The following is a 22,206-nucleotide window of genomic DNA, read 5'->3' as shown; positions in this document are numbered from 1 at the left end:
ACTCCGGAAATTTCGACCACCTCGGGTTCTTTAACGTGAACTGACACCGAAGTTTACGCCTTAATAGAGAGATTTAGCTTACCGTGATCCGCGATCCGCCACCTTGACTCTCTATCCGCGCGTGGGCAGGGCGCTCAAGCTGATTGGTCCCAACGCGGTAGGTCTATGTGCCGATATCCAGTATATGGTGCCATCTATCGGCGTCAAGGGATCTGGACATGCGCAGTGGAACGCGCGGTGACGGATCACGGTAAGCTAAAACTCTAATAACGCAGTGCAGAACTTCAACTTCCTCTGTGCGCAAGGCGTCGAGTTTCTTCGCGGTTGGGCTGCCGTGACCCATGCTTCTCAGACTTGTACGAGCTTTATATGCGTACCCACTTCGCGCGCTCTGTTTGAATTCGCCCAACTTCTGACATACGACTTCTTGTTGGTAAGGCCTCGGCAGCAACGCAGCATCGGAGCAAATGAACATGGCGCTATTTTACCTTGTCGCCGAGCTTCCATTGCACAAGAGAACGTGACCCGAGATGCTGCAATAGCGCACGCGCTCATTCGTTCGTCCCTGGCGTTTGCAACGGTGGTGGAAAGGTGACGCGTCCCGATTTCAGGCGCTAGTTCCGTGCCGCAAGTTGTTTTTCTTTTCTTTTTTTTTTTTAAACGTTTTCATCGCAGCTACACCGGGCCGCGTCGTGTCTCCGTGTTAGTGCCTCGCCAATTATATCCCAAGCTGCTACTTTATGCATGATAAAGTGTGACATATTAGCCCGTTAAAAATGTTTGCGATGACGTCATCCTTGTCATGCTGGTGCCTCGGCTGCCTATTTCATGTAGAGCGCATGTGGTGGTAGGGATGCTTCAGCTTACTAAAGGCCCGTTCACACTTGCGACTCGCAGCGGTCGCGCGACCGTTTTGGTCGAAAAGCGACTGCCGCGGGCCGTTTGGGCACTGCTCGATTTCCAGTCGCGCAACTCCTGGTCGCAAACCGTTAAACCAATCAGCGGCTCAGCTGACGGGAACGTAAGTTAGCTTTACTCTATGTGGTGAACAGTCAAGGTAGACACGATGTGGAAAGCAACCCGCAAGTCGCATTCGCAAGTGTGAATGAACATCGGTTGCTGTCTGGTCGCATGCGACTGCCGGTCGCGTGTCCTTCTTGAGTCGCAAGTGCGGTTATGCCGCCAGATCAGCTGATCTTACATTTCGATAAAGAACAGCCGCCGTCCCGGCTATCCCGCGGGAAGTGCAGGCATACGTGTAAATTAAAACTTTTTTTTTTTTTTTTTTTTGATGCAGTGATGCAGTGCGTGCCAACTTCCCTCGCCTGGTGGTGGGCATATTATGTGGGATGAAATTGTTGGGTTGTCGGTAGGTGACGTAACCCACCTTGGATTGAGCGAAACTGCTTGTGCCGCGGCAGCAGGCTTTTACCAAAGCTGCTCTTTGCGCCATTAGAATTCACCACCATCGCCTTCTTTTTCTTGCCTTGACATTTGTCATAGTCACGGTAGGCATGGTCACCGTAGCATAACCACGCAAAGCAAAGCTTGGCTGTTGCCACAGCACGGAAACCAGAACCCAGAAATGGGCGGAATCCAGACTAGAGGTGATTTCGCCCTCCGTGTAAGTCGGTGCAAATTTGTGAACTTCGTGTGGCCGAAAATAATTTGGATCGACCCCTTCAGCGAGGGTCCCGCGTGTACATCCTCGGGGCGTTGGGCCTGGGGTGCCAAACCGCAGTGTTCCATCGCACTCACAGCCGGCTCAGACCTGGTCGCGCAGCCGTGTTGGACCGGCGTGCCTACGCCCCTGCCTCGTACCCAACAAGCGCTCTATAGTCCTTTGTTCCGGGCACGTCGCTCAACCCTGGCCTTGTCACTAGTGGCCGCGAGCGGAAGCCGCGCTCGTGTGGGAAGAGAGACTGCTGTCGAAGCGGCGGTCGCGCGCGAGAGCCAAACGCCGGGCGTGATTGTAGCGCGGCCGAAGGGATACGGCTGCTGGAATTTGTTTCTTTTCTTTTTTTTTAATGTTTGGCGAAGTTGGTACGGTTTCTACTATTTGACAAAGGTCGCTCTAAGGTCGGGTGGAAAAAAAAAAAAGCGATGTCGCTCCCAGAGGCTTCGCGCGTCCGACACATCCGCTCTTTTTCGCGTGGCAGTTCTTTACAGTTTCCCGTGTCTCCATCGTTGTGCTGCTCTGAGTGGTGCGGTACGTGTTTGGTCTGCCGCATTCCATTGGGAGAGACGAGGGCGGCAAGGATAACTCTTGCCGCCCATCCTTCTGAAGGCATCGAATGCTGTCGGCTTCGAAATACGTCAGCACCGAAATACCATCGCAGAGTCTTGTCAGGCGACCACTTAATTCCCCTTACACCGTGCTGAACGGAGTAGTAGAATATACTTTATTTCCGAGCAGAAATCAACTGCTGAAAATAAGGTTCGCTAAATTAATCTCTGAGAATGATGGCTTGGCCATAAAAGACTTTGTCACAGTCTGTGTTTGCACAGAGAAGATGAGAGATGCGGAGAAAGAATAGCTATATAGAGAAATGCACAGAAGGCTCGTGCAGCGAAGTTGCGGGGGCCGCATATGGAGTCTCGGACACAGACTGGGTGCCGGCTCGCAGCGACGTGCGTGCTTTCAAGCTTAAAAAAAAAAAAAAAAAAAAAAAGAAAAGCAAAAAAAAAAAATTTCTTCGCGCCCGCCCTGCGCGACTCGAGCCAGCTGGCAGTGCTTATCGTAGAGTTACGTGCACACTCTCTGAAAGCCTTCGCGTGATTAAGAGACTTTTATTTGACCCGCGTTTGTATTCCACAGCCTCCCGTGGTGTAGCGCTGTTGGTCGCGTGCAGCGTCGTCACCTTTATTTATTTACTTATTTGATACTCTCAATCCTGTCAGGGATCGTAATAGGGAGGGCATTCAAAAGTACAGACACACAAAAACATCATCATCAGCCTGACTATGCCCACTGCAGGGCGAAGGCCTCACTCATATATTCCTTCAATTAACCCGATCCTGTGCCAGCTGCATCCACGCCATAGCAATGATAATTAATCAAAGTACATATCAAAATATGAGACCAAATTATACATCAGAAAATACATACAGCAATTAAACCAGAATGAGGAGCGTGTGGCAAGAATTGGGCGGACAAATAGTTATACCACAAGAGAAACAAAAGGAACAAATTAGTAATGACGTAAGAGTACAATAATTACTGAGGTGTAAGTAGTTGATTTTCAACATGTGAGCTAAACGAATTTAATGATAAAGTACTAACAATGGACGGGTTCAAAGTGTTTCATTCGCGTATATAAGCGCGAGGAAAGTACGCATATTTGAAAGCGTCAGTATGGAATGAAAACTCGCTTAGCGCGCCTTATTACGTGTTAGTCGCGTTTGTGATTTTGATATGTATCTTGAAGTGTCGACTTTCGATGGATTGTTGGAAAAACGGGAGCTTCTTGCTCGGCGTACGGAAAGGCGCCTGCACTAAAGAGCCCAAATCTCTCTGCACATGGGAGCAGTACAAAAACTATAGGCGTATGCGCGTCATATCACACCGCCGTGAACAGCTGCTCTGAGCCGGTGCGTCACTTTATGAGGTATGACGCAGGCAGCGGTAGCGGGCAGTGCACAGTTCCACCCGCTTTTGCGTTTTCTGTGCTGCGAGTGCGCGACGCTCCGGTCGCCGACCTCTTCACTATATAGAGCGTTGGACGTCAGCATCGTGCCTACTGCGTTGACAGTGAAACGAGAGGTCCGTTTGGCGGCGACTTCCGCTTATCGAAAATGCAAGAGTTGTTCCAATTAGTTCACTACTGCGAAGGTAGCATATATAGTTTAACTCGCAGGGAGTAGCGCCTCGGCAAAAAAGAAAAAAGAAAGTTTGTTGAAAAGATTCGAATCTGCGCAGTAAGCAAGTGGCAATTTGGTACAGCGCTGGTTTTTGGATCAGCAGCTATTGCTTGTAAGGAGCTGTTCCATTGTCTATAGCGCCTTTTTTTTTTTTTTCGATTTTGTGACAAGGTTGAAATTATCAGAACCGCGTGAGTAGTTTAGTTGAAAACTTTTTCTTACACTGACATGCATGAACAGTGTACTGGGTGACACGCACACTTGTTGAAAAGTCTGCTTATATCTTGAATGTATTCAACCTTGGCTTATTATTTGCAGGCTGTGTAGGAATTCCTCATCTCTATTTTGTTCTCCGGCCTAAACAGCTGTTTAAGTTACCGGATTTGGCGTATAATGCCCGGGTCTGAAGTCACCCATATGTATACCGTAAGTCGAAGTCTGCGCGCTCTCTACGGCGCTCAGGTCGAGGAGGCGAGGATGATAGAGACGAGCTTTTCTTAGCATGGTTTCCTTTTTGTTTTGAGATAAAAATAACCTTAAGCATTTATTGATAAACACAAAAGCGCGCGCGCTCAATTGCTCCCTCACATGCTCCTACGCAGTCACTATCTTGCGGGCAGCTTTCTATCTGCAGCTAAGGCTATGCTCGGAGACAAACTTTCTGTGGGATTGGTGGGGAAAACTGTAGAGCCGATTCGCATCAGTTAACTGAAGAATGTTGCTCCTCCAGAAATGTCCCGGATCTTGGTCTGGAATGTATGTATGTATGTATAACTTTATTAGGGAGCCGGCAAACGACGGGTGAAAGCGTCGGTGACGCTGGCCAAGGGTCTACCCGGTGTTAAGCCCTACTCTGCAACTACCTCATTTGGCCCGTTTGTGGTGGATTGTGAGGCTTGTGCTTTTCGAGCGCACCCCGGGCCTGTGGACGGCCCATAGTTGCATGTCCTTGTCTGTATTCTGCACAGCACTTTGAAGTTCCGGCGGGTATGTCCTGGATGCAGCTTCGGTCGGGAACCTGGCACAGTCCCACATGATGTGCCATTGGTCCGCCGGACCCACTTGGCATACACTGCACATATCACTCGTGTAGATGTCTGGGGGAAGGACGTGTAGCACTGCCGGAATATTAACCCACAAAGGAACGCTGTTACTAGACCAAGGTTATACTGCCATAATACTATAACTAGTGCAGCATGGCCATAACATGACGTGCATATGCCGATGGTGTGTCGGCTGTCGGCAGTTCCCGCGAAGCGTATACGCAGGTCACGCCGAGGTATCTGGAGTTGAGAAGCTTTCAGTGGGTGTCACCACTCTTATTTGGCGAAGGAGAGCAACCGTAGAGGCGGCCGCAACGTTCCCGCCTCTATGGTTTAACGCGGAAAGTTGATAGTGAGGTTCATATATTTGGAGCAACTTATACGACGAATTCTATCATTTCCGGGCTAATTCGTTCAATATAGCAATTTCCTACTAGACAGCCATCCACACCATGCGTTCATTTGCCTATACCATTCTGGAACCCCGATTCTTTTCACAGATGGGCAGGTTTTGAGGTGCGCTCCATTCGTTTAGCTCAGTACACGACGTTTCACAGTTCATTTGGCCGCATTAAGTCAAGATAACAGGGAATTGCATCTTCGTAAATGTTCGTAATAGAGTCTAGGGTTCTCTCGGTTCGTGCGAATAGTCATTATGTGTTTCGACAACTTCCTTTCTCAATCTGACCTATCCCGCTGAAGATTGCAACACCAAACCTCCTCTGAATCCCTTCAGAAATTGCCAAGCCGCCGATCGACAGCGCTACTCCGAAAAGCGTTGAAAGCTGACGGAGTTTCATTCCAGAAAACCCATTTGATCAGTCGTGGCTCAAGGTCCAATCTATTGCTTATAAAAATGTGCAGTGATCCAAATAAAAGTGACAGGGAGGTAATTTCGAACAGGCAGAAAATGAGCTCAGTGAAAAGAGCCTATGAACGTATACAAACCATAATGAACTGAAACGAGACAATTACGCTTCGACCAACTCCTGGCTGAAGAAAAAGGCGTAATTGTACCTAAATATATTCCGAAATAGCAGACTGATAATTCGTTTATTTGAAGTTACACGAAACAAAAAATAGAAAAGTTTGAATAAGTATTTTGTCGTCGATAAAAAAAAAAAACGTAAAAAAAAAAAATCTCCCTAAATGACCCATCCAAGGCTTTCAGTGGCATCGCTTGAAAATGTGCTTATTCGGCGTAACGAAACGAGCAGCTTGATTCTGTGTTGCTCAAGAATGCATAGTATTTTCTTTTTTGTTTTTTTTTTTCTTGTGGGGATCCCTTCTGTAGAGATGGATTGATTTATAGGAAGGGAAAGGCGCGGTAACTGTCTCACTTGTTTTCTGTGGACACCTCAACCGCGCCGTAAGGGAAGGGAGGAGGGTGGGAGTGAAAGTGGAAAGAGGAAAGAGAAAGAGGAGCCGTAGTGGAGGGCTACGGAGTAATTTCGACCACCTGGGGATCTTTAACGTGCGCTGACATCGCACAGCACACGGACGCCTCTTCGTTTCGCCTCCATCGAAACGCAGCCGCCGAGGTCGGGTTCGAACCCGGGTACTCCGGCACAGTAGTCGGGCGTCTTAACACTGCACCACCCCGGCGGGGCAGCTGAGCCACACTGATTTATTTATTTATAGGAAGGGAAAGGCGCGGTAACTGTCTCACTTGTTTTCTGTAGACACCTCAACCGCGCCGTAAGGAAAGGGAGGAGGGTGGGAGTGAAAGAGGAGCCGTAGTGGAGGGCTACGGAGTAATTTCGACCACCTGGGGATCTTTAACGTGCGCTGACACAGAGCCACCTAGATGGCGCTGGCTGACATCGCGCAGCACACGGACGCCTCTTCGTTTCGCCTCCATCGAAACGCAGCCGCCGAGGTCGGGTTCGAACCCGGGTACTCCGGCACAGTAGTCGGGCGTCTTACCACTGCACCACCCCGGCGGGGCACCCCTTCCGTAGAGGCGCGTTAAATAACAGGACGCGTATTTGTCGAATATAGAAGTTCCTATAAAATTAAGGCGAAATCCTTTAATGACATACTGTCATGGACAAAGTGTGTCTCGCTTTTACGGCGGCTGTCGCGTGACTTTCCTAGGCGCGTGCTCAAGTGGAGGATTGCAGATGGCAGGAACGCTAGACAAGATGAGTCTTCTGGAGAAAAGGCGTAGTACCTGTCACACTTTCTCCAAGTGTGCATTTGGATGGTGCGCCATCGCTCCTGTCGCGTGGCGTTCCGTGGCGCGCGTTCAAGTGTGGGATTGTAGATGGCAGGAACGGCAGACATGAGGCTTCTCAGGCTTTCGCCTTTCAATACTTTAGTCGCTAAAGTCCCTCGTAATTTTTCAGTAGCGTGCTAAAAAAATCCCCCCCCCCCCTCCCTATAGAACTTGTGTTGTGCGTCTAAATTTTAAAGCCGTGCAGCATAGACTAATATTTTATGGTCAGGCTATATCACTCGAGGTGACTCGTGACATTTTTTTTTTTTTTGCGTAATTCATAAACTTAGGAAAACAATGTCTGGCTTCGGTAGGTTTGGTTCATGGGGTTTAATGGCCCAAAGGAGACTCAGCCAACGAGGGACACCGTAGTGGAGGGCTCCGGAAATTTCGATCTCCTGGGTTTCTTTATTGTGCAGTGACGTCGCACAGCACACAGGCGCCTTGTTTTGCGTCTCCATCGAGAAGCTGCCGCCGCTGCCGTGGTTCGATCTTTCATCCTTCGGTTCAGCAGTCGTGCGCCCTACCACTGAGCCATCGGGACAGGCTATAGTCTCCGCGAGGTTGTGGAGTCAGTACCATCTTTGACGGCTGACCAGGGAATTCGCTTGGACGTCCGAGAGACGCCGTAGTGGAGGGCTCCGGAAATTTTGACCACCTGGAGTTCTTTAAGGCGCATTAACATCGCACAGCACACGGGAACCTTGTCTTTTGCCTGCATCGAAAAGCGACGAGGATTCTATCCCGCATCCTTGGGTTCAGCAGTCAAGCGCCGCTACCACTGAGCCACAGCAGCGGGGCTTCCGTCATCTATACGAATTCGGTGGCGGTGGCACGGTTCGCCGAAGTTTCCTTTGCGAAGGTGTGCCGTCATATGGCGGCGCTATGCGCAGTGTCCGAGTGTTGTGACCCCGCGTGACTGCTCTGTGTTCCGCGGACGGAAGGAAGACCCAGCTAGATGTGTTGAAGTTGACTTCTGGGAGGGAAAACTTGGCCGACGATGTGGGTTTGGACCAAGCAACATGCAGGCTTGCCTTACGTCGTCGCGTTTTGTACATGTGTGCTCAGATGCTGCCGTTTTTCCTTTTTTTGCGGTACCGGGAGACGTTCGTTTCTGCCTATTCTCGGAATGCCGAGTCGCTTCCTTGCTTTCGCTGTCGTCGGTCGTTCCCAGTGCCGAAAAAAAAAAAAAAAACGCGAGTTAAGCGTCAGAATAAGACTCAGTCGTGCGAGCACTGGCTCGGCTTCGGTGGTACTGTGAAACTCTCCATCTGTGGACTGCTGAACTCCGTTCGAAAACGAAAAGTATCGAGCTAATGAGTGCCGTTTATGCGCGCCTTACTCGGCGCGATTTGCTCTGATTGCGAAGGCCCTGAGCCCGTTTGGCTGGGGGAGAATCTCGTTCGCGGAGTAAATTTCCTCCGCTATATACTCTTCTTGCAAACGGGTTCTCCGAGTCCTCGCTCATCTGCCCCTCGCGGCCTCGGTTCTTGCGCAGTGGTGTCTGCGCCGGTGTGGTAACAGTCGCCGCCGCGAAAGCAGTGCACGTATAATAATAATAATAATAAAAAAAATGCCACGCTGGGAGTCACACGCCGTCGGGGTAGGCGAGAAGTAAAATCGACAGGCTATAGTGCTGCGCGGCTCGGTTTTAGGAATCGCGCTTAAGCATTTTCGCCGACGCGTTTTTTCCTTGTAGACGTGCGTTGGTCTGCGGCTTCCAGTTTTGTTCTGACTGTGCGCTTTACCTTGCTGAGCCTCAGTGGTGGGCGTCCGTGCGTGCTCGAGACGGTAGCCTTTATCTTCCTCGCATCGGAGTCCGACGGCATACTTGCGAGGGAAGCCAGAGCTTTATACCGCGCTGTGAGGAATTAAGATGCGCATTGCAGATAAATCCGAAACAAAGCGAAAGGGAGGGGGGATTCTCGAGACGCGTCTGTCGCATCCGCGTTTTCAAGGCGGAAAAGTTTTATCCTGCTCTGCGGGAGAGCTCATTAACCTTATGCCTTTAGAATAAAAGCGTAGTCCACGGACTTCTCATTTTGCAGCCGCTCGCATTATTACGCGGAAGAGGGACGCGCGATGCACAGATAACTCGCTGTTCTGTTTGCCATGGTTGCGGAACCGTCGCGGTGCGTAATCGTCAGTCCCCACAAAGCGTAAAGCTGCGCGCCTTCTTACATTTTTGCTTCTGGGCGAGCGTGCTATCAAACTCGGTGGTCACGCGTAGTCGCGGCAAATATATTGTTACGTGGCGACAAGCAAGAAGACGGCGCAACATGGCGACAGGATGAAGGATGACTCAAACGACTATAGACACCTAATTTTGGGATTCGTGTTTTATCATTTGTAATGATGCCTAGGACGTTACCGTACACGAATCACCACGTCGCATTCGACTGCCCTTATAAACGAATTTATTTTCTCACCTGTTTCGGTTTCGGTTTCAACAGCCGAGCGATGGCTGTGACGTCACAGTCAAGTCTAGGTCACGCGAGGGATGAAAATACAGCGATGTCATCATTGCCGTGTCATTTGAATTCACTTCAATGGTAAAGCCTGCCTAAAGAACAGGAATCGCTACAAGTGAAGAATGAGCGATTATATCGCTGTTTTTTCATACCGCGCATCAAGACACTATTGTGACATCACAGCCATCTCTCAGATATCGAAACCAAAACTGGTGAGAAAAGAAAATTTAATTACAAATTATTTAGCGGTCGTAAGCGAAAACTGCGTGCGGATCGATATATAAGAATGGCTGGCCTAGCGCGAGGGCTCCTTTGGCGCCACTGCCGATCTTCTTCGCAACATATCCCGGGACCATCGAGCGATCGTCGCGATCGTTTCTTTGAAGTCGGTGGTGGCGTGACGGTGATGATGTTGAAGAGAAAATAGAAGAGAATGATGTGCTTTCCACCACGATGACGATGACCACGATGATGCTTCTTCGGTGATCCGCCTGGAGCTCTTCAACCATCCGCTACCAAAGCATCCATGGGATCAACGGCCCGAGGTTGCGTCGGGCGGCTGGGCGGGGGTTGCGTGTTCGTGTCCTTCGGTTCCTATATATACACTTCTTCCTTAAGGGTAATTGAAATAGCTAATTAATCTGCTGATTAATTAACCTCGGTGAATGAAGAAAATACTGCGGATTAGCCTAGGTGACTCTGAACAACTCGAAATTGGTTTCACTAGGCTCGGGCTCACAGTATTTTTTAAAGTATCTGTATATATAAGCATATAATATTGTTACGGGGCGGCAAGCCGATGAAAGCAGAATAGAGGACAGAGAGATGTTCGGTGACGAAATGACGTTTATGAATGTTAGCGGGCCTAGCGCGAGCGCTCCTGCCCGCGCCACTGCCCGCTTCTTCCTTGCTTGTCCGTAACATGACCCGGGGCCACTGAGCGATCGTCCTGATCGTGGACGAGGAAGTTTACCGATGTTAATGATTCCATGGCATGATGGTGGGCGTGTCTAGATGCTTGAAGAAGCAGAGGAAGAAGGAAGAATAGAACGGCTTGCCGGCACGATGATTCCCGATGAACTTTGGCCCAGGACACTCTCGGGTCACACGTTGCCACGACTTGATGGCGGAAGCCAAGGCACGCACCGCATGGCATAGGCAGGGGAGGATGTCTTCATGTGTAGCGGTTTCTTAGGTTGTGGGGTCTTAGGTCGGCACATCTGGTCAGGGTTCAAATATGGTCGTTCGGGTCTCTTCTTGTGTCTTGTGGTCATGTGTGGCGTCTCGGGTCAGTCTCTCCTTAGTCGTGTCTTGTGGTCGGGGCGTGGGGACGGGGCGGAGGAGCGGCAAGGTCTTGCTGGGTCTTGCAGGCTGGGGAACAGCCATGTGATGCCTCCTAACCTTCAGCCGACGGCGCAAGAAGTCGCAGGGCGCCGAATCTCCGGTCCAACCAAACGTTACGGGGCGGCAAGCCGATGAAAACAGAACAGACAGAGATGTTCGATGACAGTGAGATGACTCGCTCCTGCCCGCTTCTTCCTCCTTGCTCGTCCTAACAATATATATATATTGTTTGATCTGTTGTAGGCCGTCATTGCACCCGCCACCGCTTAGCTGGTGGACGATGGCTGCTGCAGCGCGCGTCTTTCTCTCCCGCTTCTTTTCTTTCTTCTCTACTTTCTTTCTTCTGTCCGCCCGAGGCAGCGGAGGTGGCTCAGCTACAGAGCCAGTAGCAGGCCTGTGCATTTTCTTTTCCTTCTTCCTTCAGCCACAACACAGGACTGCCTCTCCGTATATAATGATTGGTTCACAGGAAGGGAAAAGCACAGTATATGTCACTTCTTTCTGTGGACACCTGAACCGCGCCGCAACGGAAGGGAATGAAAGTGGAATGAGGATCCGTAGTGGAGGGCTACAAAATAATTTCGACCACCTGGGAATCTAACGTGCGCTGACATCGCACAGCACACGGACCCCTCTTCGTTTCGTCTCCTTGTGCTGTGCGATGTTTAAGTTAGGTTTTGGGGAAAGGAAGGCACAGTATACTTTCGGCTGGACGCCACGGAATCGTGGACGCTCGAACTTTATTAGATCAATGTCAATTGGAGGACAAATTTAGTGCCACGCGAAGAGCGGCTCTAACTTGCGTAGTGAAAGCTTCCGCTTCAATTGTCAATTGGTTTATAAGAAAGGAAAGGCGCTGTATTTATCAAGGCATATCAAGGTCACTTGAAAGTCAAACTAAGGCTTTGCCCGAAGATTGCTTTACCAAGCTTAATGAAGCCTTCGCTTCAATAAAAATGGAGACGGCACAGCACCTTGTTGTGTACCTCCTGTGGTGACATTTGCACATTTAGAGGCTCGGCGAAATGTCCACTGCATGGCACGGGCGGGTCGCCGCGTGCTTCGGTCTCCGCGCGCCTCGCGGTTGGTGTACATCGCGTGACGGAGCAGCAGAACAGCTGGCCGCCATGTCGCTGCAAGAGGACGATTGCAAGGAACAGCGCCCGCCGAACGGTGCGTACCGCGGACGGTCGCTTCCTTTACGACCGCGAGTACGGGGCTTTCTTGTCGCCGCCGCGGTCGTTGTTCCATGTTCCGAGCCGATGGCTCCCGCGCACCGGGTAGCGCGGCTGATTGCCACTGAACTTGCCATTTTAATATTTCCCTCGCGAGGCGTAGCGTGGGCTGCATTTCGGAGCAGCACCTATCGCCCCGGTGTGCAGAGACGACGCGCGAGGTTACTTTTTTCGGGGCCTGATGCGAAGGTCGGAACGTGCGGCGCATCGGGAAGGCGCAATCCGCTGTCCACGAAATCACTCGCTGGTGCGGTTCTTATCTATGCGGTATGGCACCGCCTACTTCTGTCCCCGAGCCTCTGCTTCACACTGCCTCGATGACGGCGGTGTCGAGGCGCTCCGAGCCGGCCGTGCGACTTAGCGCGGCGGGGGGTGGACCCAGAGGGGACCCCCCGCCGTGCCTGTCGCGTGCGCAGACCGTCTCTTCACGCAGCGGAGGGATCCGCGTATACGGGTCCAGTGTAGTCTCGAAAGACCACCGCGCAAGACTGTGGACTAGAAGCGTGATGAGATGATGCGTGGGTGAGCAGCGTAGCGCGCTCCGCCGCGGCGATGCGCCGGCGTGTTGGCAAGACCGCTTGGCTGTCACGACCGAAAGGAGCGGGGGCGCGAACCCTTTCGCTTTTTCGTTTTTCAATTATGCGGTGATGAGTCAGTCCATTTTGATTTGGTCGCATCTAATCCGTTTCTCGAAGTTGGTCGCAAATTTGAACCGAAAATTTGAGATGACAGATGAAATAAATAGTAGACTTTGACAGATAGGTACCTCGCCTTTCTTGCTGAACTGCAAGTGAGCAGCAGCAAGCCATGTGCAGTTGTCAACACTCACTGATGGGATAAAATGTGAATAACTCTGGAAAGCTTCTCTGCATATTGAAATTCTGATGCCAGAGGCAGTCACTGTATGTTCTGCAGGCTTCTTTGAAGATGGGTCAGCGCTACGATTTCAGAAGGCACTAAATATTCTCTTCTCAAGATACTAAAATGTCGACTGTTTTTTTTTAAACCTCATCCCACAGGTACACAACACGGAGCCACTGGGCCCGTGTAGCAAAACTGAATTCGGGGTTGCCTTGTCTGAAAGCTGCCTCAAGGTTCTCTCTTTAAAATGCAGTAGCTATTGCTGCAGTGAATGAGTTCACTTTGCACAGAGCGCAGGTGAACGTGCTTTGTTAGGGAGGTCATGTTGGCACTGTCGTCACCATTTTGGCACCTAAACTTGGTGTCGACGAATGCGCTGTTGCATCCATAATGTGTGATAGTAGTTTGAATAAAGGTATCCATTATTATTCATATATGATCATATTTCAGTTCACTTAGTGCTGTGGTATATTCAATATCCGTTCAGAATAACTGCATGTCTACATTAGTTACTGTCTACAGCCTCAGAAAATGGCCTTACCCGAACGTTCTTGCATGGTAAATTATGGCTGCGCACTTAACATGTAATCCTCATGAAGCAGGTTGTGGCCTTGTGCTGATCCCGCTCATTTGTTGTGCAGTTGCCGTGGCAGCGGTGGCGGAGCGAGTGGAAGAAGCGCTGCAGCGCAGGAGGAGTGGCGGCAAGCGTCTCGCCTGTCAGGAGTTGCAGTGCAACAGGATGGGCGACATCTGGGTCCAGTGCTTTGCGTGCTGCATGACTGAGCAACCTGCACCAGTGAGTGGGACCTTGTCTTCCGCACCCTTTAATTTCTGATCACTCAGTTTTCTTCATTGACTCAGTGTAGTGGCTTCTTGGGCTTAGACAAGCTGTTGTTATCCCTCCAGAAATGTCTGTAAGGTTTCCTTAGTTGATTTTTTATTTTATTGACGTAACACTGATCTGAAATTAGGTCGTATCAGTGCCATGAAATGGTAGCAGTATTTCATGAATTGGTAGTATGCTCATGAATGTTAGACCACGGCCGCTCAATGGAGGCGCACTTGGTGCGGCCCGTCGCGTCGCGCCTCAATGGCTGGGGAAGCGCGTATTGGGAGAAGTTGCAGTTTCCGCCGTCATTCTCCGCGGGGGCGCCACCACTCCAGGACAAAGCGCCGCCGGCACGGACGAGCAGACGACGCGGAAGGAGCGCGCTGGCTGGGTTGGCGCGTACGTTATCGTTTTGACTACTCAGCATAACCGCGTGGTTCTGATAGTTTGTCATCGGTGCCTGTGTCAACAGCGTCCTAAGCGTATGCAGCATTATGCCAGGCAACTGCTGTGTGCCGCTGTGCACCATGAAAGCAAGAAAAGATCGGTTACCATGAGTTCCCGTGCGATTGACAACGTCGAGCAGCATGGCTGGAAAACATATCTCGGGAGGGCTAGGATGGAAAAGGAAGCCTGTGGGAGCCGAGTGACAAGTCAGTGGTATACTCAGTGCACTTCACAGATGACGATTACAGGAAGAACATAAAACTGAAGATCCTGCTTCCTTCAGCTGTCCCTTCCGTGTTCCCGAACTGCCCACATTACAAGTTAAGTTACTCACGCGGGCTCATGTTGAGCCAAACAACCTTGAAAAAATTAATGTGCGCAGGTCAATAGCTTTATTTTCCCCACTTGTTATAGCTACACTTCATTTCCTCCTGGACAACCGGCCCCGTGTCATCCTGAAGCACGTGTTTCAAGATGGCTGCGCCACGATCACTTTTATGACGATGATATCAAAATGGTATGCCTTGCCCAACATCGCATAAGTGAAGCCATGGAGACACCAAGAGGAGCCGCTCTATTTGTCAGATGACGAGCGACTCTCTTGGTTAGAGTTGGGCTTTGCCATATCGAAGACATTCAGGTCCAAGGAGGCACGTCGAAGCAAAGGCTAACCAAACGAACGTACGAAGCAACAATCATGACAACCAGATCCACAGTGGCACAAAATAAGTACCTTCTTGATCACATCAAGTATCTTGCATCAATGTCTTCTGTGTGCCTTACTAGTGCATTGCATTTACCCGAATCTTATTTTCAGCTTCCGATACGCCCTAAAGCAGGTTCTCAAAGCGGGTCTATAGTATCGCTTTTTAGCAGCCTAAGGCAATTCAAAGGCGGGAACGACAAAGTTGATACAAGGGCTGCCGTTTTCACCTCGGAGAAAATACTGAAGGTACCACTAGCGAAAAAAAAAAAAAATAGATCGACTGAGATTACACACATTTTGCCATGCTTTGAGCAAGGTGGCAACTTGCAAGCATCAGTATGCAAATGCACCTATCAACAATACGCAGGTATAAAACTTGGCATTCGTGATTATGAAAGTCGCCAACTGCTATATCACGTCTGCTGCGAGAGAGTTTTCGAGTCAGCTTGGATTCATTCATGTGTGGTGTGAACCAGCAGCTGATATAGAGTTAGCACCGATTGAATTCTTGGCTGGTTACCTTGCATGTCCATTTGAAGAGAAAGTATGAATAGTTTTACAGAATCTCATGAAACATTTTTATTTATTCTGTTTTCAGTGCCTGCCTGTGTTTTCATTCTTTATATATTACCAAAGTTTAAATAACTTCTAGTGCTTACTTTAGAGTGTCAATAATTTTATTTTATTAGCCCCATCCATTTATTAACTTTGTGCCTTGTGATTCCTGCAAAACCCTGGACTTATAAAAATTCTTGATGATGGACGCCTAAGGTATCTGAAAATCACCATGCACATTTGTTAGCAAGGTGATGAAGTGCCCGCAGGTCATAAGAAGCAGCAAGCTATGCAACATGTTAATTTCATCCCGTCTTCCCTATTTTGTGCAATATCCGGAGTTGATCTGCGAGAGAGAAGACCGCAGTCGCACTAAGGACCTAACCAAACTAATGCGACCACTGCTGACCAAATGGACAGGCAACATCAATCAGACAGTGGAAAAAATCACGCTGGCACATAAACCTTTTTTGAGAAAAGTTCTTCGCATGTAAAACAAGCTTGCGTGTCTTTTGTGCATCACGCGGCTTCATACTCAAACGAGAAAAAAATTGCCTGATCCTGCGGGCGTGTCGTTGAACTGGCTGTCTTGTGTTGTGTCTTTTGCTACAGTTTTTGTTAGCTAGTATGTTTTGTTGGGGGTACCCACTTGAATATTATATCCAGCGAAAACGGAGGAACAGGCTGAACAATAATATTGAACGCTACGTCCTGAATTGTAAGTTTCCATAAAAGTGCACGCTGAATAAATGGCCCCACACCATGTCCAGATTTCAAGATTGCAATATCTAATACGTTATTACAGTGGTTGAAACGCAACTAAATGGGTGCGCACTCAGTGAAGCACACGACTGCCTCGTTCTCGTTGTAAACGGAAGACCACGAATGACTTGGAAAAGCCCAGTGATGATGACTTGCCGCTATCACCTTATCAATAGCAAACTTGCACGTAGCATCACATAATGTGTGAAACGCCGCTCATAAATCCTAAATTGAGCAAGCGCCGACCACGCGGACGCCGAAACGAAAGCACAGCCACGGCCGCTGCGCGCTGCTCTCCGCCCGGACTCGTCCCGGAGCGGTGGCGCCGCAGCGGTGGCGATGAGAACTAGGCGCAATACGGCTCTTCTGGGCGACGCGACGGGCCGCACCCAAGTGCGCCTCCATTGAGCGGCCGTGGTTAGACATTGACTTTGTTTTGATTCTTATTATGATGTTAAAACTAGCTATCCTCTAATTGAAATGTGGAAAAGTTTGTGGCACTAATTAGTTTGTATTCTAATTATTGCATCTTTTGGGACATTCAGCATTGGGACTAGACAGTGCAACATCCAAAGTTTAAAGGTGTGGTTGGCAGGAAAAAAGTATTTTTGTGCGGTGAGGTAAAGGAGGCCAACGAAAGCAAAGCATAGAAACATTGGAGGCATGTGTGGTTGTCTGCCACAGTGAATACCAGTCAAGTGTTTAGCCAGCAGTGCAGAAATTTTTCCATTATTTGCATTGCTTTTGTCGATAACAGCACATAAGTGAGGTGCTGAGAAGCATGGTAAAGTTCCTGTTTTTTTTTTCTATTCACATTGCGGCGATGATGCCAGCTGGGTAGCATTGCCTGTAAATGGAAGTTGGTGTGCAAATGCCAGCATTTTGTATTAGCAGCGTGGCCTGTTTAGCACTGATTGTCCTTGTGCATTTCACACAGAAGCGGCGGCGACGAATCGACCGCTCCATGATCGGCAATCCAACAAACTTCCAGCACACAGCTCATGTTGGCTCTGGGGACATGAACGTGCATGTAAGTTGCTTCTTGTAGCAGCTCCTGTTCAAATGTGGCACGACAGTTAAGCTCTTGAGCTGATGTTTGCAAGGGAATGGAACACCAGCATGTGCTTGTGCAGCAGAACCACCCACAGCTGAAATGCTTGAAATCAGCATAGCATTTTTCTTGGAGACCATTATGACTATCGGGTAGGACCCTCCCGTCTATGTAGGGGCACTGGATAAATACATAGTGCTCATGTGCTAGTGCCATTCTTTACAATGGTTTTGTCGCGCTACATAGCCCAGAATTTGCAGTGGTAACTGCTACTTCCAACGTGCAGGCAGCATTGTGCAACTTTTGTAGTAAATCATAGCTGTGCGACTATGGCAGTTCTTTTGTGACAGTTTGTTTTAGTGATACGGGCTTGTTGCTTCTTTTTGTTCAGTATCTTTGGTGTTATAGCTATATCCTTGTCTTTGTAAATTGTGTGTGCTTTAGTCTCACTGCCATAGCCACCACTATGTAGTCTCAGAATATATCTGGTGACATAGATGTTTGTCCTTCTGATGCACTGTGGCTACAGATGCTACAATGATTGAACAAAAGTAGGCTTTCAGAGGAGTCCTGCATTTAGAGATTGCAGTCTCTCAACTGCAAGCAGTTAAACTTGAATCTCTGTACCTGAATTATGCAGGCCTTTTAAAACTGTCTGCTTTAGAGTCCACTTCTCTCTCTGCTCACCTGGAATGTGGTTTTCTCTTTGCAGCTAAATGCTCTCCAGAACCAGATGGCCTCCAAGGGTGGCTACGAGTATGCCCTTCCCGTCAACGTCTCCATTCCCGTGGTGGACGTCCAGCAGTGACCACTGTGTTTGTTGTGTGCGGGCTGCGTGCAGCCCAGACGTGTCAGTGCTCCCCCTGGTGTGATGATGGCGGACTCACCACCAGTCGAGCGACGATTACTTGTGATGCCAGGCGGACCAAAGGCCTGCTGCGTGCCTGCTGTTGCTGCCGTATTGACCGCAGTGCCAAAGGCCTTTCCCCACTGTCTTCTTCCCCCTCTCTGCTCCCCTCTTACTGCCACATTCGGTACCGGCGCAGGTGGCGGTATTCACCATGCTTGTGAAAGTATTGGTGGGTGCATTGGAACCCTCAAATTGCAAGCTTGCATATTGGTGCCCTTCCCCCTACAGTCCATCCTTAAACTGGAATGGGTCACTGAGGCACAGCAAAAAATTTCCCCCATGTGCATCAACAAGAGAGGGGGCATATACAGTTAGTGTGTAGCTTTTAATCTCTCCCCACGACGGCACTTTTTAGGACACCTTGTCATGCAGGTTGTTTAGGTGAGCACACTGTGTACATAGAAGCAGGTTGTATTGCAGGAGTTTTCTTCCCGTTGTAGCGCGAGTGTCGTGAATGCAGTTGTCCTATGGCCGGTACCTGGAATGGCTACGGCGTGTTTTTTCGAGATAGCCCCTGTGCAGGAAGGTGCAAGCAAGCAGTCTTTTTTTCTTTTATGTAGATCTGCCTACTAAGCAGTCTGTTATAGTGCAACCTAGTATTTAATGATAGACAAGCACTGTTGATGTGTGCGGATGGATTATAAGGAATCCTTTTTTTATCACGCAGAAGAAACAAGACAAGCACTGCCAATGTGCAAGGATGAATAAAGGATGTGTTTATCACATGAAGGTGCTTGGGTGTATGTACATAGTGCAGCGAGCTGATGCTTAGTCGTCATCCTCGTCGCTCTCCTCGATGGCCTTCCTGTTCTTTTTGCTCTCAGCTTTCTTGTCAAAGTAGTCCTGCAAGTAAAACAAGCTGGTTAAAAACTACAAAGGTCAAGACATCTGGAATGTTAGGTTGTGGCTAGCGAAGCCAATCTGCGGTTAATGTGGTGAAGTATATGACCATGTGGTGTCGCCACTTCCTTGGTCAATCGGCAATTTTATGACTAACATGGGATTTTTTTTACATCACAGGGCTTTAAACATTAGCAAGCTGAGAGCAATACTTTTCTGCTGATGTAGCAGAATTGTTAGATGCTGTGCTGTCTCGACCTTGCAATGCCATAGCATCGCACTGTGTGGTCGTTCCAGTTACAAAACTAACTACTGCATTTCAAAAGTCGATTCCTAGCTGAAGTACACTGTGCACAATATGCAGAATTTTGGGTGTTGCAAACATTCCCGTGCCATTACGGATATTGTACCCATGAGCACTAAGCAGTGCCCTCACATCGCCAACACCGGCAGATGCAAAATATGCACTACTGGCGTGAACAGGCTTGCAGCTGTAAATACTTATCAGCCATACTAATCTGTGCTTAACCAAAGAACAGATGAAAACTTGCCAGATCACTGTCGTCGTCATTCTCTCCACCTCCCTTGGCCTTCTCTAACCGTCGAGCACGCTGGTCTTCCATGTCGGATGCGTCCTCATCCGAGGAGTAGATGGAGGGCCGTTCTGGGAATTGGAAGGAACATGGAGGTACATGAAATTGTATGCAATAAACTTCACTTCGAGGTGAAAAGTGAAAAACATATTTAGATAATGCTGCAGCATTACCGCCTGCACACTGATGCTTCTTCACCTTAATTACTTTAATATCGCTTTGCACATAAAGTTTTGCCAAAGAGCTGGTGATTCAACTGGGTGCTGCTGTTCGTATTGTGTAGAAATTAGTATCACTGCATTGAAAGTGTGGCTGTAATAGTAAATGCACAGCCTAGCTGCCCTTAAAAGAGTGCCACCTTTGCCCAGGCTTTGGCCAGACTGCATAGTTTGCTTTTAGAGCATTATCTCTACTGCGCACATTCAGCAAGCCTGGTGTGATGTGTGTTGGGCCGTGGGCACACAGGCAGCTAAGGCCACATGCGTCAAATGCAAGGTCTGATCTGGGGTGATGCCTCAATCGACCTTTGACATTACCGTTACAACAGGTAAAATTTATCCCAGCGTTGAGAGTGTCTACCACGTGGCCTCATGCATACCAACACTTAATAAACAATTTCAAGTAGCTACATTAATACAGCAATGCTTCCGTTGGAATTTTTCATGAGCTAACGCTTGATATCCATGTTTGGCAACGTTAATGGCTTCAATGTTTTACTCATATAGTGGACCCATTCTGGCTTCCCTAAAGATCAAGAGCCGTTTAATGGTAAAAGTGATTATTCTCCATTCTCCACTGGATTTTATAGCCTAAAAGGTGGCTCAAATGCTTCGCTATACAACAAGCCATGCAGCCTGACTACTTTTGGCAAAAACTGTTACCTTAAACTGCATTGTTTCCTAACCCTCATGGGCACCTGCTCTCCAATGCTTTGTAGTCGCGCATCTTTACTTTTACTTCAGTCTACTAAATTTTATAGACTACATTTCATTGGTGGCAATCTAAATGTTGAAAAAATCAATTCCCTAGGCACTATGAAACATGCCAAGGTGACGGGCATGGCATTAACAGGACATGCTTCTCTGTCCAAGCCTTTAGTTAGTTCTCTATGCTTTCCTGTGCCAGATGCCTTGCATAAGGAAAATTATGCTTGCTAGCTGCTGGATGTTGCAGTATGCACGAGAGTGGGAGCAGTGAAAATTACACTATTTCTAACACTCTGCCGCGTACAACTATGCAAAATTAATATCATTCCCTTGTCATGCACCACTTTGGGACAATTTTACATCTGGGGTCAGTGGCTGGTGCCTGAATATTTAAATAATTGTAGGTCTTTGCACTAAAACCCATACCAACAAGAGAAATAAACAATGTTTGCATTCCACATGCCTTAGAAATTAACCATGCCGTACGTGGCCTTGATGTGATTAAAGTACATGAAATGTGCACCTGAGCCACGTTTGGCCAAAATAAATGGTTGATATAAAAATTTCTAGTGAAAAAGCACGGTATTAGTGGTGAACGTTTTTTTTTTTTCTTTCAGATTCACTATATCGTGGCACTTTGAAGCAGTGAAACTTGCCTTAGGCAGAACAAGCATAGGCCTATTGGCAGTCTGATTGTGGGGCATAGCATAATTTGATGCATGAGGTGCTAGAGAATGCGTTAAATCTACATGTCTCAAGGGCCCCGCCCTAACCCCAGTTCTTTGATAAAGTCCTGATTATTTCTGGTTGTAAATATATATATTTTTTTTACATATGAAAGCGAAATGCTCAAAAAGCCGTAAGTAGCAACTGGCTCGAGTGCTTTTACGTCCAGTTTTTTATAGCGTTTTTTTTTTGTTTACACTGAAAGAGGAATGAAGTAAGTTGCTCAGTCAAAATAACAAAACTTATTAAAGGGCAGCTGACATTTCCAACGTACGTATCCTATTAGCAGATGCACAACTAGTAGTGAAAGTGCAGTTAGAAGCATCAATGTAGTTTGAAGAAACAACTGCTGAATTAAAACTGGTGGCATTCATCACAGACAACCTCCAACATATTGTGCTGGTAGTGCATACTCAAAGTGGCCAGACAAAGAAGAAACAAATTCAAAAGAAAGGAATAGAAGGCGCTTAAAGTTCCTTTCAACAAGAACTCCGTGCATGTTCAATCCTTTTCATGAATTTCAATGCATTTACTCTAGGCAATGTAGCTCACAGTTTGAGCACAGTATGTTGGGCTTGACCTTTCCCTTCCAGTTCAAAATATATATTACTGGCAAAACCATCAATTTTGTACCTGTTTCTGGTTAGACTAGGTTGTGCCTGGCATTGAAATATTTTCTAACCCTCGAAAAAAACATTATCCAAGGTTTGACCTGGTTAGACCGATGATACCATGCGACAGCTCAGTTTGAATCACCCGCACAAGGACATGTGGACTGTGACGTCACGATCTGGTGGGTCACTCTGGAGTAAGTTGATCCAAGACTGG

The 22,206-nt window shown here is 48.3% G+C and overlaps 2 protein-coding genes across 2 annotated transcripts in view; one reads left to right on the top strand and one right to left on the bottom strand.

Annotated features, from left to right (window-relative positions):
* Spec2 (CDC42 small effector protein Spec2) overlaps positions 1–19,022 on the top strand; it is a 26,237-nt gene extending 7,215 nt beyond the window's left edge. Inside the window, exons 2-4 of the mRNA XM_084607411.1 lie at positions 13,675–13,829; positions 17,270–17,362; positions 18,096–19,022. Coding sequence (XP_084463537.1) covers positions 13,773–13,829; positions 17,270–17,362; positions 18,096–18,191 — 246 coding nt within the window. The 5' untranslated portion in view covers positions 13,675–13,772 and the 3' untranslated portion in view covers positions 18,192–19,022. The remainder of the gene's footprint in view (positions 1–13,674; positions 13,830–17,269; positions 17,363–18,095) is intronic.
* Positions 18,982–22,206, bottom strand: part of LOC146186793 (uncharacterized) — an 18,598-nt gene continuing 15,373 nt past the window's right edge. Inside the window, exons 11-12 of the mRNA XM_084607410.1 lie at positions 19,685–19,797; positions 18,982–19,136 (exon numbers count right to left, since the gene is read on the bottom strand). Of these exons, the coding sequence (XP_084463536.1) occupies positions 19,062–19,136; positions 19,685–19,797 (188 nt within the window). The 3' untranslated portion in view covers positions 18,982–19,061. The remainder of the gene's footprint in view (positions 19,137–19,684; positions 19,798–22,206) is intronic.

The sequence above is a fragment of the Amblyomma maculatum genome, chromosome 6, assembly GCF_055883805.1.
Source record: "Amblyomma maculatum isolate TAMU_Amacu chromosome 6, ASM5588380v1, whole genome shotgun sequence".
NCBI classification, from domain to species: Eukaryota; Metazoa; Arthropoda; class Arachnida; order Ixodida; family Ixodidae; genus Amblyomma; species Amblyomma maculatum.
Note: the sequence above shows the minus strand (reverse complement) of the source record. Positions and strands in the feature narration are given on the sequence as shown.